The sequence below is a fragment of the Haliaeetus albicilla genome, chromosome 5 (assembly GCF_947461875.1).
Source record: "Haliaeetus albicilla chromosome 5, bHalAlb1.1, whole genome shotgun sequence".
Classification (NCBI taxonomy): domain Eukaryota; kingdom Metazoa; phylum Chordata; class Aves; order Accipitriformes; family Accipitridae; genus Haliaeetus; species Haliaeetus albicilla.
In genome coordinates this window covers 45,256,222-45,273,998 of record NC_091487.1, presented here as the reverse complement: position 1 = coordinate 45,273,998, position 17,777 = coordinate 45,256,222, and the positions used below count along the sequence as shown (strand labels likewise).

Genomic DNA, 17,777 nt, shown 5'->3' with positions numbered 1-17,777 from the left:
GACAACACATGTCCTTTCTCTTGAACAAGGACTGCTTGCCTGGCCAAAAGTCTGCCTCAAACCTGGGTTTGTGATGTGAGTCCCTTTGGACGTGAACTTCATGCAAGTATATTGGAAGACGCTATATTAATGTTAGAGGTAAATCACGGAAGTACATAATAATTTGTATCAGTAAGTGCTGAACACTTATCCCTAACAATCCATGTAAGGTCCTGCCACATGAAATACCTGCTTTACTCCACAATATCCTGTTATACAGAGAGCTGGAGGGCTTAACAGAAGAAGTACCTGGGTTCCTCTGCTCAGTGATTGTCTCTGTGAAGCAAGGGAGGGAAAAACATTTTGCAGAAATCTAAAAGAAAGGGAAATTATTGAGAAAACATAGACCTTAGAGGGAGGTTGCCTTCAGCCATAGAACCAGAGAGACAAATATTGAAGAACTAGATGTCTTTTTTGTTTTATTTTGAACTTTGATACACCCTGAAGAGGGGCAGACTTTTTATGTAACTGACAGGAATTTTAACATAGAAGTACAGCTGGATGATGAGAAAGAAGCTGCTGGTTGCTGTAGCTTAACTTGATAGAAATCATCAAGAATGACTTTGCTTCCTGCAATGAGTAGGCACAGGAGATACTTCATTGCTACTGTGGGGGACTGTTTTTAATTCATTGGAGACATTTGGGTCAGGAGGCTGAGCTTTATGGGCCATTGTATTTAAGTAATTTGGAACAACAGTTTGAAGCATTATAGGGGAAGCTAGGTTTAGGGTATGTTGATAATCAGGAAGAAACATTGAAGTCAGCCTGTATAAAGCTTTGGTCAGAGTATTATGCGTAGCTTTGCATGCGTGCTTCTCTTCATTGTATACATTGAGATGGATATTTTTTAGTTTAGTAAACAGATTTGCCTTAAAATGATTTCTCTTTAGGGTATACAAACACGAATTTGTGGGCTGAATGCTTGGGTCTGGAGAAACCTTTATATATAATAAAGATACATCCAAAGAAGGTAGATAGTGGGAAATGAAATGAATTTCCAAACGATTAACAGGTGTGCAGATGTCCAAGAGGTGTCATCTAGAATGGCTATGATGGGAAAGAAGTTTCTCTCAAGGTATTAGTTATTTCTTCAAGAGAAACTGAATTTTTACTGAGAAAAGGGTTTACAATAAACATCCAGTTCATTCAACATTAAGCATTTAGCATTCTGACAGAATACGGATTCTGTCATTTTAAGCAGTGCACAGTGAAAGTACACACACTATAATTTCTATCACTTCTTTGTATGCAATCTCTGCATGTCTAAATTGCTTAGAAAATTGTATAGCTGGCAATCTGAGACTGCATGATTCACATGTGAGATTTCAGGGGGGGTGGAGCATACTGGGTAAGGAATTAAACAAATGTGAAGGTTTGGGATCTTCAGGAGAACTGTAAATGTTCTAAAAGCTTAATGCAAGGAAATACTATGTACAGATTTAGAAACTACCAAATACAAGAAGTCTGATCAAGCTTCCTTTTCCTATGGAGAAGCAAATCAAAAACATTGTAGTCTTTTGCAGGGGGCGGGGGCAGAATTGCAAAGAAAGTAGGGCATGATGACAGTTTCTGTCCAGTTATGTAGGGTATTTAGAAGAAAATGGAAAACAGTTTGTACTTCAATATTTTTGCTTCAATGAGTAACAAGAAAAGAAACTTATTCATAAATTACAATGAACAGAATGTGTGTTAAGTTCATCCTATGATTTCAATTAGAGATCTGAATATCAGGAAAATATTTTGATTCAAATAGTGAAGCTCTTTGTTGGCAGACAAAGGAGCTGGCACAGATGGAAAGACAAAAGTACCTTCTTTTGCCTCTTGAGATAAATAGATAAAACTTACCAGAGATAGCAGTTCTGTAGGAAAATTTTTGAAAGAAAACTATTTTGGGGGTGATAAAACTGACTTGGAGTCATCTTCCATAGCACCAAAGTCTCAAGAATGACAAAGAAGGTGGTTTCCAAATGTAGGGGATGTCATCAAGAAATATGCTGGGGGTTTGCGTTGGTTTTTTTAATTAGCTGAGGACAATGCTGTCTTCTGATCGACGATTCTTTTCAGAAGCATACATTTTGTGATGAAGATCTGGGGTTCAATCAAAGTTAGCTTTAACAGGGAAGGGAAAGAGGAGTCTGCTATTTCACAGCACTGTTTGAAATCAAAAATAGTGAAGAAATCATCGCTCAAGAAATGAGACTATGGCTATGTTCTGTTGAGTGGGCAGGGTAGTGTAGAGGGGTGATTTATCGCAGACACTTCTGTTGTGTCATTACTCACTCAAAATAATGTGACTTATCACACATGCAGACTGGTAGCTTATTTCAACAGACACAGTTAAGTGCTAAATTGAGAACCGTGGAAGTGAAAAAGGCTATCTTGAAGAGCTGGAGTGTTTATGCATGCTGATCATTGGCGTGTGATCAGATTTAGAGAAAGGGGAGTTTTGCAGCCATGTAAGACAGTTGAAGGAACTACCGAAGCACATCCAGAAGGTTTCTCTCAGCCTTACGAGGAGACATAACATGATATTTGCAGGAGGCTGTGTATGCATTTGAGGATGCCAGTCGACAAACATTTCTTCTATTGGCAATGCTGCCTCAGGCTGTCCTTGCCCATGCCTGATTTCTGACAGATGCCAGGACAACAGTTTGTGGAAATGCACAATGAACAGGACCAGGGAACTCATCCAGGTGATGAATTGCATTCTCTTTTTTTCTTGGGCTATTTTCCAAACAAATTTGTTTCCTGATGTGGGTTACCAGATGCCAGCCTAAATACTCATCCTGAAACATTTAAGAACACATCTCAGGGACAAGAAAAAATTGCAAAATGTTAGAGGTCACTGGTTAAACCAGCACTGCTTATCTTTCTCCAGTTATATTCACAGAGGTTCAGAAATTCCCAGGTGTGCTGCTATCAGCAAAAATAGCTTGGCAGAGTGTTTTATAATTCAACTAATAAGGAGAGATCTTGAATCCCAAGGATGCCTAAAGGAGAGTTGACAGTAATAAAAATTTGTCAATTTACAGAATTTAAAAAATATGAAGAATCAATTCTTAAACCCACATAGGTGTGAGGAATATGGCAGGGTTCTGATAATGTGAAGACTGTCAATTTGAGATTTTGAAGAACTTAGTTACTGAAAATGACCCTGCAAAGGCTTTTCTCAGCTTCTTTGACTCTTATGTTCTGGTTAGTCTCTTGGCATGAGGATGAACAGTTTAATACTCAGATTTTCAGGAAAACAGCTCAGAGTTGAAAAGTAATTTTAGCTGCTGTGGGTAAATGCCCACATAATTAAGAATTTAATTCAAGAGACTTGCAGGAAAACCAAAGGTACATATATATATATATATAGGTACACACTGAGGACAGGATGACTTCAATATGGTTTTATTTTGTGCCTAAAATATAGAATTATACTATCTTCATTGGGACATAAAACATGGTTTTGTAAAAAGATCTGTGAGTTCTTAATAATTTCAGGCAATTTTTATTAACACTAAAAAAACTCTGAAATTAGCTGTCAGTGGATACCATTTTAGTTAAGATATTTACGCATTAAGGAAGTAATTGCCTCTCTATTTATATAGTTACCATCTACAAATTGTGGGTTTTGTTTGGGCTTCTGAACAGATGCAAGTACAATGGTATTGTTAATCTTTCCTACCTGCATATGCTAACTGATCTTCGTCTTTAGAAGCTGATACTGGGACAATACTACAGAACATAACCATTTAAGACTTGGTCATGATATTCACTTGTATCCTATTAATATGTGAAAGGATTAAATTTTCCAGAATATTTGGAAGGAAAAGGGATGAAGACTGAAAGAGAAAGGGGAAAGACAGTACCTGGAAAGGTGTTGTTTTCTTATTGGGTGGTTGGATAAGAATTAGTTCTTAGGCAAACTGTTTGTCTGTTTGCTTGATTGATTGTTTCTCCTGACTGAATTAGATAGATTTGGTTATGGTGTCAGTTAATCTGTTGCTGAGTATATACAAGGCCTGTCTATGTGTCTGTAGGTGTCTCAGTGGAATTCAGAGCTGTACACCTTTCTGACATATGTTAACTTCTTCAAATATAAGGGAAAATACTTAGTTTCTTTCAGGAGGATTTTTGATGTTCTTTTTCCATTTGGTCATAATGGAATGCTTGGCAGAACTTTAAATTTCATGGAATTATACCACACCTTCCTTCCTACACACGTTATGTGAGCCCTCAACATTCCAGTCATGAGAACCACTTTGACATTTCAGTGTTGTCAGTTATATCAAATCTCTTTTTATTGTCGAGAATTGTCTTTTTTTTTATCCTTGTTTCTCAGGCTCTAGCATTAGGAGATAAACAAGTGAAATATTTCTTCTCTTTAAATTCCTTAACACCTTATGTGTGCCATACACTGAGTTCAAACAATTTTTTCTACCTTCTTCTTCTGTTGTCAATTTTGTGTCTTCCTGGCTGCTTCTCCAGTGAAAAAGATCAGCATTCACGTCTACCAAGTACAGCAAAATTGCAACCTGCTGCCCTGTTATCACTGTGCTGTTGGCTTCATCTGCCTTTTTTGTCATGGAGTCACCAGTAGCTATTGCTCACCTTCTTGCAAGAACTCCCATCAGATATCTCCCGCAATTTTCTGTTACATTTTGCCAGACAAGTTCCTCAGTAGGTGACTTGCTGAGAGTCTAACACCTATTCAGTAAGCTGAGTGTTTTCCAGATGTTTTTTCACCTCGTATCATAAGTTGCCAGTCAGCTACATGGGTTTCTGCTTTTCTGGTTGGTTTTCTGCTGCTGAGCATTTTCTCTGTGACCCCTGCCAACGATTCCCAGTTTAGTCATTCAAGGACTAAAGTCCCTGATGAAAATGAATTAAGTCATTGATCTGCTCCTACTGTACCCAGGATTACACTTCAATCACTTGAACATAGCCTATGCTGCATTTCTTCTGGCTTGCACCACATCACCACCCAAAATCTCTTTCAATTAGCAAAAAAGGAAAACACAGCACATCCAGCACTGGTCACAACTGTTGTTCCCTCCTCACTTATGCACGTGGCATACAGCTACTCCTCTACAGTAGTAATCATAGATTCCCTCTGACCTACCTTTCTAGATGGACCTCCTCCAGATTTCAACAAACCCAGAATATCTCCCCTCTTGGCTTTCTGCCACTACAACACACTCCAGATACCTGATATGATCAATGACCCCAAGGCTCAAGCTTTGAATTCTTCTAAAGGAAACAACATCCATATCTCCCTTAAGTAGACTATTCAGAATCGCAGAACCCCAGACCATGAAAAGAAACAAACCAAACAAAAGCTCACCAAATTCTTTCATTTCCAAGAACAGGATTTGCAGGTGGGCTCTCAAAAAATCCTGTTAGTTATTTACCCATGATAGTTATTGATGATAACTTTTCTTTGCTGTTGAGAGACTTCATTGTAAGTCAAGTCATGCCATCTGCTAATAGCTGATCATTCCATTTCCAGGTTAGTAATAAATATACAAACCAGCAGCAGCCTAATACAGAATTTTGAGGTACCTCACTGTTAACCGTTACCACATCAAAAATGGACCACATAGGTTTATTTCTTTTAGCCTTATACTGTCCCACTATAAGTTGGTTTGCCTATTAGTGAGTCTTTACATATTCTTGTGGTATTCTTTTTAATCCTTAGGCTTGTTTGAATCACTACTTACTTTGACATTTCTCATCTTTATAGTGATACAACACAGATCAAGGATTAAAAATAAGGCACATATTGATTACCAAGGGTACAATCAACAGCAATAAAACTGGTAATAAAGAATATGCATACATCAAGACCAGAAGGTCTGCACTCCAATAAGGCCACATCAAAGATGACTTAGCAGCAGAAAGCCTGGGGTCTGATAACAGGAGGATGGGAACAAGGTTTCAATGCATCACAGGGGCCATTCCTGTTCTCTCAACAGGAAGGCAGCAATAGAGATACCCAGAATAAGAAAACAAAGGCGATGGGCAGCAGCCTTGCCTAAGAATTAGGAAGGATGAAGAATGCAAAACTGAGGCCATAATCATGCCATAATGACTGCTTGACTCCCAGAGGATATAAAGAGCTTCTCCAAATTATGGTTTGTTGTGCCTGATCAAGACAAACCTAAGAGACATACCAAGGACAGGACTCAATAGCTAGTGTCCCCTCTCCTGTGTGTCTCTCACACACACACACACGGTCCTAGGCAGACCACTTAGACACACCTCTTGGTGCTTGTGCATATGAGTGAGTGAGTGAGTGAAATAGGAGTGATGAGTGCAAGTAACTGAAATCATTTTTATTTAAAATAAATATGAGCACCCTTTTCCAGGGAGTCTTGAACTTAATTTTGTAGCGCTAATTCTTACACTTCTAAGGCTGCCTTTTTTAATGAGTTATGCCATGAGAATTTTCATTATACTAACACCAAAAAAAGCATTCCAGTAAACCTATGGGGCTTCAAGGGTTATGTCCTTGTGGGGAAGACTTTCACCTGCAGTGAAGGCAACAGTATGAGATGGCACTAGGAGGTCTAGCACTTTTCCTTTTTCTTTTCGCCATTTTTGGGAAGTGTATTCCTTTCCCCTCACAGCCTCTACCTTCCTTCTCCTGCCTCCTTCCTGTAGGGACCCACAGATAAGGCAGCTCTGCTCTGTTTCAATACTTTTCCAGGGAAAAGGAGTAAATCCACTGGCTGCTACCGGGTAGAAGCACAGTCCCCTTCTCAGCCCTCTGCCTCCGCTCAGCTGGGGCAGAGAAGGCATGTAGCAGTATTGCCCCAGTGAGAAAGAAAAACTGGCAGAGGCATAGGCACAACTGGCAGAGGCAGTTCATCTGGATTACACAGGACAATGCAAAATACATGCCTAATTTATAATACTGTAGTATCGTAGTACTCAATCACTTTGACACCAGTGGCAACATACATATTTAGAAGGGCAATTCTATCATACTGTTGATAAATTACTCATCACTGCTATCATTGCTACATGATTAAAAGAAATGCATTTGTCTAGGCTATGCTCAAGACGAGCATTCTCATCTCCTGGCAGTCAGTGGTCCATGCATTCCTCCACAAGCAGCAAATTGGGTGTTGAGTAATCTGTCCTTTGAAATGTGTAAAGAAGCTGTTAAGAGAGCACAAAATATTTTTAGCCAGCAGTACCAGCTGGACGCCAGCCCATCCAGGATACTCTGTTCAGCTGACAGCTGTTACCAGAACCACATGAGGGTTAGGCTCTAACTCTCTCATATCTCATTCTGTTTGTCATCATCTCCTTTGTTTTGCTCTGTAGGAGGGGAGAAGGAGAAAGATATAACATAGGGACGATGCAGCCGCTGACGGGTGGAGAGCTAGGGAGGATTTGCATGGTGGCAGGTTTTTAGTATGATGTGCACACCACGTTAGACATGCTATTGGGGAAAAGAGTGGAAGTTCTTGTTATGCCATAAATTGCATCCTGCACTAAAAAGGAAATGGCTTTCTGGTCATTTCATCTGACAGTCCTCTTCCTCTCTGAGGAAAGCTATTCCTTTTTCCTTTTTTTTTTATCATTCTCTCACTGTCTGTTGTGGGCATCAGCCTCGTGACTGGTACATGGGTGCACATAAGCTCTGACACCTCGTGAGGAAGGGAGGGGAGTGGAAAGGGATTATGTGAAAACTGATTCAAACGTGTCAGTACTCAAGTCCAGCACCTGCTGCAACAGGGGAAAGTCCTGGTGCCTGCCACAAGAGGGGTAAGTGGAGATGGAGGTTGGAGAGCAGAGCATGCCAGCACAGGGCAACAAAGGCTGGCCCATCCTCTAGGGGAAGCATTACTCGGTGCCCTATCTGTACTCTGAGATGAGTACACTGGCATCTAAATTTCTCCCATAGCAGGTGGGTATAGGAAAGACCTTTGGCGTTGGTGAGCTAGAACTTTTTTTAAACATTCAGATCTTTACATCTTCTTTGTGGAAGTCAACATTAGATTTTACAGGGCTAACAACAAACGTGCTTTACAAAACCCCAAATTTGCTCTTCAACACAGAACAGTAATGTGAAAAGTCTGCTATTTTGCTGTCAGCAAAAATCAATGCCGACCTTCAAAGGAACAAGTAAGTAGCCTTGCTGTTGTCAGGTGATGATCTAAGGCAAGCCAAGCTTTCTAGAGAGAGGTACGAGCTTTTGCTGGACCAAACAACACAGCAGGTCTACAGACAAGCTTTTGGACCCACAAACCCCCAGAGCAGGAGAAGGTCAGGCACGAACACGGTGTCGGGTAGCCAAAAGCATGTCGCTTCCCCCAGTTACATCGTTTTCGCCTAACTAACGCTATTCCCTCTCCCTCACCGACCTGCCCGAGGACCGCCGGGGTGGGAGCGCTGCCCGCCCCAACCGCCGCCTCCCTCCGCCGCCGCAGACGCGGCCGTGGTGGTGAACGGCTGGTGCATAATCCCACGGCGCCCGTTTCCAGCGCCCTCCCCTCCCGGGAAGGCAACCGGCGGAGCCCAGCCCGGCTTTCTCAAACCTCCGCAATCGCCCCGCCGCCCCTTCCCCTGTCACACTCCTCCTCCCCCCCTGCAGCGCCCGCGGGCGTCGTCGCCTCCCGGAGGCCGAGCTGCCGCCGGCTGTGAGGGGGGGCTCCGAGCCCCTTCGCCCCCCCCCCCTTCCCCTCTCCCGCCCGCCCTCGGGCCCTCCTCCCGTCACTGATTCGGCGCCGGAGCCCCGGGTGCCCGAGCCCCCCTTCCCCAGCCCCGGCCCCCGCCGCCGCCGCCGCCGCCGCGGCTCCGGAGCTGTCAGTGCGCAGTCAGCCCCGCGGCCCCGCGCACAGCCCCGCGCGCCGCTCAACGGCCGCCAACGGTCGCCAACCGCCGCCGCGGAGCCGCCGCCGCGGGGCGGCAGCAGGTACCGTGCCGCGGGGGAGGGGGGGGGGGAGCCGCTTGTTGGCGGGGCCGGGCTGTACCTGAAGGGCCGGGGATGAAGATCGGGGTTCCGCGGCCGGACAGGGGCGATGAGGCGGGAGGAGGGGGAGAGGGGCGGGCCTGTCGCCGGCGGCGCCTGTGGAGAGGCCGGACGGACGGAGCTGGTGCCCCGGGCCGCGGCAGAAAGGGCCGTCGGGGCTCTCACGGAGGCGGCCCGCGGTGCTTGAGAAGGCGGGCGCTCGGGACAGGCTGCGGTCCCTCAGCCCGTGGCCCTCGGGGGCGGCGGGGAGGGCGCGGGCGGTCGCCTGGGAGGGCTGCGCTCCCTCTCCGTTCCCACTGAGGAGCTGGACAATAGCGGGAAACGCCTGAGCTACCTTCCCTCGTCCCTTTTATTTCCAATATTAAACGGCTAGGGTTTATGTGGGAAAGGGTCTGAAATTTTGGCCTCGCTTAAGCACCGAGCCGAGGTTGGAGAACGTCGCAGGGGCCGGCCGTGGGGAAGGGCATCCGGAAAGATTCCCACAGGGGCGGTTTCCCAGGTGGGAAATAGCATTAATCTTGCATGGATCTCTACTGTAGTTTCCTGGGAGAACCGAGTCCCAAGGGTTCTCCCAAGAGTAGCATTGTGACTGATTCTGTAACGTAGAGTTTTCTGTCAGATTATCTAGCTTAATCCTTCGCTGTGTACTTGGCAATCCTACAGTCATCTCCTCAACCCACTCCCCAAAAGCTCCCAGGGAAGTGGGTCAGCATCTCCAGACGATGTTTCTGTCAGACACTCGGTGAGGTTCTGCACTGCCGGCTGACTAGAAGGCAGCACTGTGACCCTTCAGTTTATGCACATACTGAATGAGCCATGCTTCAATTATTCATTCTGGTGCTATTGCAACCTTCTGCAGTTTCTCTTCTCCAGGGACATGATGTGTAACAAGACTTTGAAATACTTTGCCAATGAGGCTGTAATCCTATCTAGGCATATGGCAGCTGTTTGCTTGTCTAGCCGTTCTTAAGGGTTAATTTATGGCAGTAAAAGGTATGTCAAAGAAGAATGAGGATTCCCAGTAGGGCAGCATTACCCTCTACATTCATCCTGTTCCCCTCTAGAAAGCTGCAGTTCAGAGTACTGAATGGTTAGTGGACTAGGCTCTACAAATGAGTTTCATATTTTCCATCTGGAAGAAGCAATACCTTCGAAGTACATTTGGTCTCCATAATGGAGGACCTATGACTTCAACACGGAATTGATTTAAATCTGATAATTTGTCAGTGTGGTAGACATTTGCTGTTCTGTAGATGAAGAAACAGATGCAGAAATTAAATACATTGGAACTAGAGATTTGGCGGCAAAACTTGGAATCCCATTTGTTGTTATTTATGTTTTACTAGTGTGATCATCTGTCCATTGTGCTGTGCTCTCCAGAGAGTGCTCGTTGATAAACTGAGAACCATTCATATTTTCCAAATACAGGAGGCTGGGTAGACCCACAATGGCAGCAGCTGTACTTATGGAAATACAGGATCACTAAACTGTCACCTGTACTCAAGTAGGTGTATGATAGCTTTTATATTCTCCATTTTAATAATAGACATATTTCCAAACAGCGGCAAGGCCGACTGTTGATCGCCAGTTCTTGGAATACTCACTCTTGTATCAAACAGTAATCTAGATGAACACAGGCACACAGAGAAATACTGTATGTCTAAGGTGTGAAGAGCCAATATAGTTTGAACCTTCTGTGCATAGCACCTGATAATACGAAGACCAAAAAAAAAGAGGCCAGTGCTTGTGGAAAGTGAACATGCAGTGAGCCTCCAAGCGATCACTGCCATTCAGCCAAAATTTCCACATTCTTATGGTTAGTTATAGGCCAAGAACATTGAAATGAACTAATCTGCTAGTGATCGTAGATTTCCGAGATGGAGAGTACCTCTGAGAATATAATATTCTCAGCTGAGAAATGTCTGCCTCCAAGAGATGCTCATCTCTGCATTGACTCTAAGGCATGAGAACAGAGAAAAAATAGGGCTTAAAATTGCTAGAGTCTTAAAAATGTTGAAGTCTAGGGTTTTGTTATCAGCATCTGAGGTCAGATGTTAGGATCTGATGGGTTTTACTCCCAAACTCTTCCATTCACCCATCCTTTTAAACATCCAACATATGAAGTGTACGTTCTACTCCAAGGTGCCCAGTTAAGGAAAAATGATGTTCCACTTGCCTTAGAATTACAGCTTACTGACTAGTCTGTAGGGGCGAGGATCTTTGTTCTATCTTGGAAGACATATTAAGGCTTGGCAATTTGATAGTCCATCATACAGTATTTGAAAGACTGACTCCAGTTTTCACCCAGTAGAGATTAAAAGCTTCAGCTCTTACTTCTTGATTGACACCCAGAAATTTAGTGTAGATCCCATTGCCCAGCAGATCCAAGCTGAAATAAAGTCGGGACTTTGTTTTTCCTTCCAGCTTTCCTTTACCTTTTCCTTTGCCCCTATCACCAGAAAGGAAATTTGCCTGATGCCCAAATGAGATAAGCCGGTAATACACAGCTGCTGTGCTGCTGGCTCTCTTGTCAATCCCTTGTCTACCTCTGAGTGCTTTCTTGTCCCTGTAAAGCCTCTCTCTAGTTGCATACTTCCTCCAGACAGGTTAGAGAACAAAGGAGGAATTCCTGCTGTATCTAATCAAAGGTCTGAGGTTTCCAGCAGAGGTAACACAGCCAGAATCAGGAGATGATCACAGAGCAAGCAGTAAGTGGCTACTCCAGAGGCTAATAATTGATTACTAGGGCCCCACTGGGAAACAGTACAAATTCATAATGTCCTATTTCTCCCTCTTCACCCTCCAGCTGGCTAATTCATCCCATGCATGTTTTCTGCTGTGCCAGGGCCTCAGCCACAGTGCCAGGAAAACCATCCATATTGGGTTAAGGAATCTGGGGACACTATGGTAGTGGTTACTGGAATGAGAGCCAGAGCCAGATGAGAAAGTCAAGCCACTGTTGTCAGGAGGAATACCAGATCAGCTTTATTCCTTTTACTCCGTACACAAAGGCTTACTATCTGTTATGTGCCTGCTTGTGACCACCACAGCCGGCGTTTGAGCTCTGAGGAAAGGAACCTGCAGTCCTTTGGTCAAGGGCAGATGCAAAGAAAATGTTTAGTCCATTGAAATTAACTAGCTGCCTCGGTGCATCCCTTCCACTGTGTACTGCTGGGCTAACTACAGTGAATGTAAAAAATTACAACATGTCTAATATAACCCCAAGTTATATTAGAAGAGAGCTGGTCACATCTTTCCCATTCATTGTTTCAGTATCCCAGCAGGTTCTAACAGAACTGGCTTTTGTCATTTTACATATTAAAAGATATCTGTGGCATAAGAGTGAGAGATTTAATTTGGTTTTTTTTAAGTAAAAGTTGAAATTCTTGACTGTGGTTGCACATTAATTTAGATATTTGCTTTGGTGAGGCACAATGCATAGCAGGTGAAGGAGTCTATAAACTGGGTAAACATGATTTTCTGAACAGGAAGGTCTTTAAATAGTATCAGAAGATTCAGAGCTCATAATCTGTGTGCTTTTAGTCTGTGCCAGTCCTTCAGAGAGGCCACAAGCTGCTTAAAACTGATATGATAGCTGTGTCGGTGTGTCCTGGATATGGTTTTGTTCAGTGTTTTCTTAGATGACCTGGATGGTAATATAAAGAGTGGGTAATATAAAGAGAGGGACATAAAACTGTGAGACTTGAAATATGCTGGAGGAAAAGATCAGAATTCAAAATTATTCCAAGAAACTGGAAGAACTGCTAGGAAAAGAACTGGATGAAATTCAGTAGGGATAAATGCAAGGTACTACAATAAGGCAGGAATAAATCAACTGTATAAGCACAAGAGAGAAGTAAATGACTAGGTTGCAACTCTGCAGAAAAGAATCTGAGTGTTATGATAGATCACAAGCTGAACACGAGTCAACGTCATGCTGTTGCAAATGGAGGCAAACATCTTGCTAGGATATATAAAAGACATATAGCCTGGAAGACATGTGAAGCAATCCTCCTGCTCTGTTCAGCATTGCTAAAGCCTCAGCTTGGAAGCTGGGTGAAGTTTTGGTTATTACACATCGAGACAGGTGCAATTCAGTCAGAGAGAGTCCAGAGAAGGGCAGCAGGACTCATCACAGGTCAGAAAAACGTGACCTGCAAGATGATTTGAAATAACTGAAATTATGTAGCCCAAAGACCAGAAAGCTGGCAGGGGAATATTACAGTCTTCAGATACAAAATAGAGGAGGGAATGATCTTTTCTTTGGGCTCATGGTGGATGGAGCAGAAAGCAAGAAGTAGCAGAAAGAAAGATTATTTTAGACTGCAGGAATAATTTTCTAGGACCTGGGATAATAAAAACTGTTGAATTTTTGGTCTGGGGAGGTTGTGAAGACTCCATCATTTTAAGAACAAGTTAGACAATTATCTGTGAAGAATGAAATTAGGCTAGTGTCTGTGAAGAATGAAATTAGGCTAGTGATCCTATCATGGGAAAGCACCTTGGACTGTCTGACATCTTAACTTCTCTTCTAGACCATTCTTCTATCATTTTATGAAGGCAACATGCTCATTTCATGTATATGAAATAAAAGCTGTCTGTGGGCCCTGTTCTGATGTTTATCTGATATTCAGGGATAGCACAGCACCAAGAACACAGTGCAGCTCTTCCTGAAAAGAGCCTGAAAGAAAAGTAAGAGCTTACTAGAAGCTGGTTAAAAGAGGTCTCTCTTTTTGAAGAAGACATAGGGAACGGGACGTTCTGATTTCCCTGGAGCAGATGCTTGACTGAGTTTATGAATGCTGAAAACAACGATACAGAAGAAGAAAAATGAATGAGGATTAGCAGTTAGCAAAGTCATCTGAACTGAAAATACAAACTCTTCTAGTATTTTACTCCTTGAATGAAATATCGTAGTCCAAAAATGCTATTTTAGAGATAAAATTAAATAAAATAATGGAATTCAGAATAGGAATAAAATAAAGCATCATTCTACAATTGATGTCTTTAGGCCTTTCTCCAGGGAGAGAAAATCTAGGTCCTGTAGTATTCACGGTTTAACATATATTGTTTAATATAAATGGAACAGAGGATCCCCTGTGCATGGTGAAAAAATGCTGGATCTCTGTGAGGAGACAGGTAGAAAGAAATAAGAGAGCAATGATCAACTCTTTTGGATGCTGCAGTGGAGACCTGCACATAAGATCCTAAATAGAAAAAGTTTTGAGTCCAACCAAAGACTTTTTTAATTCTCTAAAGGGAGAAGGATTTTTCTCTCTCCACAAGCTTTAGATCTTTCCACTCAGACAAAAAGAAAAGCTCTTGGAGAAGTTAAAGACATACTAGGAGGAGTGGAGTGGTTTTTATACCAACCAGGCAATAGGGAATTTTTTTCTATGAAAACAGGTACTCTCTGGAACTGAAAGTCTGCAGAACAACTGCTGGAAAGAATCTGTGTTGAATGAACAAAACAAGGAGAAAATGAAGAATTAGGCTGTGCTTTTTAGAAGGCTGTTTTCATGGAGCTGTTGCTCAGTGAACTGTAGCATATTAGCATTATAATCTGGTGTCATTTAAACACTCTTACACTGGAATTATCCATAAATTAATGGAAATCCTCATATTTTTATTTACTCTGGGAGATGTGACACCATGTAAGCTCTGATTGCTTTTCCCCCCACCCCCATCTTCCATTGCTGCTTGAATAACTTTGGGAAAAATAATGGTTTGCTTAGAAAGCCAGTCACTTGATGCCCCAGATATTTCCAAGTAAATTCACATCCCTTCCACCCAAGGACTCACCAGTGCTTCACGTTAGCTTGTATTGCTTTGCCTGAGTTTATTTCATCGCTCCCTCTCCCATCCTTCCCTTTGCTTTCTTTACTTCTTATATGAGTATATGAAACCGAGTCTTTATGTGGGAAGCAGAAAGGGTATCCAAAAGAAGACTTACTGTGACCTGATGCTAAAGGAGGTTCACCTTTGGAATAAGGTGGTTCTGGAAGGGGATAAAGCAAAGGGTAGCTGATGTAAAAAATCTCCTTTGTACTAGTAGGAGGAGGCAACAAGGTGGAGGGGTCGTTCTGTAGGAAACTTGGGAGGAAATCCGAGACAGGCTGGGCAGAAGACTACTGAACATGCTGGAGGGAGTTCTGCAGATGGTAGTCTGTTGGAAGCTGTTGATAATTGTCTTGAAAAGGAAAGGTGTTCGACAGAAGTAGCTAGAAGGAAGGTAGGGGGCTGAAAGAATTTGAGTAGAGGGAAAACTGGCTTGAAATATGAACTGAATGTGAACATTTGGGTTTAGGGTGCATGGCTGAAATTTCTCAGTGTGGTTGTGAGGAAATTGTGTAGGCTATTGCAAATGGCACTTCTGTCAGTATGAGCTGTGTATTTAATGCAATGTAATGATATCCAAGCCTGCTTTAAATAAAGCATCTGCATAACAGTGTTCAGAGCAGCCATACCCTTCATGTTAATTCTTTTTTTTTCTTTTCTATTATGTCCAGTTAGCGTCTAAAAGTTACATAAAACCTGCCAGTGGGTTGCTGCAGTCATTAGTTCAGTATTTTAGCAAAATTCCTTTCCTATAAGCAAAATCAGAGGTAGCAGCTTCAAGCTGTCAAAGACAATTTTGCCTAGGAGGAAACTGGCTGGTCACACAGATGAGCCTGGAATCTGAGAACACTCGACAGGCTCTGAGCGCTTTCTCACTGTGAATGAGGAACTGATGAGTGAACAGCAGTGTCCAGCAGCGCTTTTTGATGGTAATGCTACAGCCTTTTACCAGCAGCTTCCCAGTGCAGATGGAGCTTTACAGAAATAGTCACACAAGCATTTCTACTGCCATTATGAGGGGACTGGCATTTTTTAAATACTGGAAACAATATAAAGCCAGAAAGCAGATATGGGAAAACTTTGTAAAACTATGTGTGTATTGAGGAGATTGTTCAGCAAATGCTTCTCACTGTCCCTCCAGCCAGGGCAGTAGACTCTGCCTTGTGGGCAGCAGTACCTCTGTGTCAGATTGTCACAGAAAAAAAACAAGTACAAAAGCACAACTGTGAAAGCTTGACTTGTACAGGATTTAAGGGAGGAACTTCATAGCTCACTGTTGAAGAAGTTGACAAGCTGATCAAATCCCTGGACCAAAATAGAATTTAAAAAGTGGAATCAGAAACTGGGGTTTTCCTGAAGATATCAGCTATCAATTCACAGCCTTGGGATGTCTCATTTGCACCACCTATAGCCTTCTGAGAAATAGTTGTTAGTAAAATGGTTAAAAAATTGAAAGGGCCCAGGTTCCAGCTGTCTACAGGCATTCCTCAGAGAGGTCTCATTACAAGGGATTTGGCAGGAAAGAGCGCTGGAAATGGGGAACTGCACATTGCTGATTGTGAAGGGTCAGTATTAACAAACGTGACAATGACTAACTTTGCTAACTTGCTTTGCTACTTTTAACAGTGTATCTGTAGACATAAAAGAAAGACTGCTACTGGGCCAAGAATTTGATAAACCTGATTCATGAAAAGCAACTGATATTGAAGAGCACTATGTGTATTGCAGAATTTCATTGTTAATCAAGAACTTCTGTATCACCCAGGGGAAGTCTGGGTCTCAAAAGACTGTCTGGTGACAAAAATAGGGGTAGTCACAAGCAATGATTATTCTTTAAATGGTTGTTTCTTGATCTGTCTACCAATTCGCTGGCTATGAAAGCAACAGGATTGTCGTGTCAGACTATTAGAGAACAGGACCAGAAAAAAGACTCATTAGCGTATGTGGACTTTGACTGACAGCCTCCTTTCCCCAAACAGAGTTTGACAGAGCAGAGTTTTCATTCTGGAGTAATACTGGCCTCTGCTTTGGTGCTGAGCACATGATGCTTGTTTCTTCTCAGTTCTCCAGCTCCAGGCCTGTGTCCTGACCCAGCAGGAGGAGGAGCAGAAAGGAAGATGCCAGAGCAGAGGTGGAAGATACACAGATCTTAATGCCTTTTATCACCTTCTTCACTAAACTAGAGCTCAGTGAATTTCCAAATTGAGATGTTGCAGCATGTTGGCAGTGAAGAGCAGCACTGCAGTGCAATTCACAGTGTCCTCTGAGTATCTTCACAGTAATAAAACAGCAGGGCATGAAAAGAAATGAATGTGATTTTTTGGCTGAGTGTGATGGCAGATGTTAAAAGACAGCATGCTTTCCTGCCTTAACCTGTCAAGACAAGAAAAAAAGCTCCCAGGGAAAGCAGCATTCCTGTAGGTAGATGCCCCAGTACAGATAGAGTTTTTTCAGATGGATTTGCAAAGCCTACTGTCAGAAAATACCAGTCAATAGCATGGGATATTTTCTCAAAGTATGTTACAGGACAGCCTTTGGTGGATAAAAAGACCAAAGCAATTATATTTCCATTGATGAAACATAGTGTTACAAGTTGATCTGCCAAGCAAAGGGAAATTATTCCTTCCTAAAAGTTTTCTGCTAACTGCAGGTAGTCAAGAGGGGGGGGCCCAGAGTTACCCAACTTGTGAACATCTTTGGTTGCATTGCTGTATCAGCTCTTAGCAGTCAGTGAACTCAGACTTGAGTAGTGTTGTGGTTTAAGCCCAGCCTGCAACAAAGCACCATGAGGCCACCCGCGCGCTCCTCCCGCCTGGGTGGGATGGGGAGGAGAAAATATAAAGAAAAGCGCATGGATCGAGACAAGAACAGGTGGATCACTCACCAGTTATGGTCACAGGTAAAAAATAGAGTCAACTTAGGGAAAAAA

General features: G+C 42.8%; 1 protein-coding gene across 2 annotated transcripts in view; it reads left to right on the top strand.

The window, feature by feature from the left end:
- Positions 1-2,683: 2,683 nt before the first annotated feature.
- Positions 2,684-17,777, top strand: part of LOC104311506 (C1q and TNF related 4) — a 31,510-nt gene continuing 16,416 nt past the window's right edge. Inside the window, exon 1 of one of the 2 annotated variants that reach the window (XM_069784630.1) lies at positions 2,684-2,732. In XM_069784630.1, the coding sequence (XP_069640731.1) occupies positions 2,699-2,732 (34 nt within the window). In that variant the 5' untranslated portion in view covers positions 2,684-2,698. Of the gene's footprint in view, positions 2,733-8,772; positions 8,954-17,777 lie in introns of those variants that run through there. The other variant, XM_069784631.1, reaches the window with a different exon arrangement.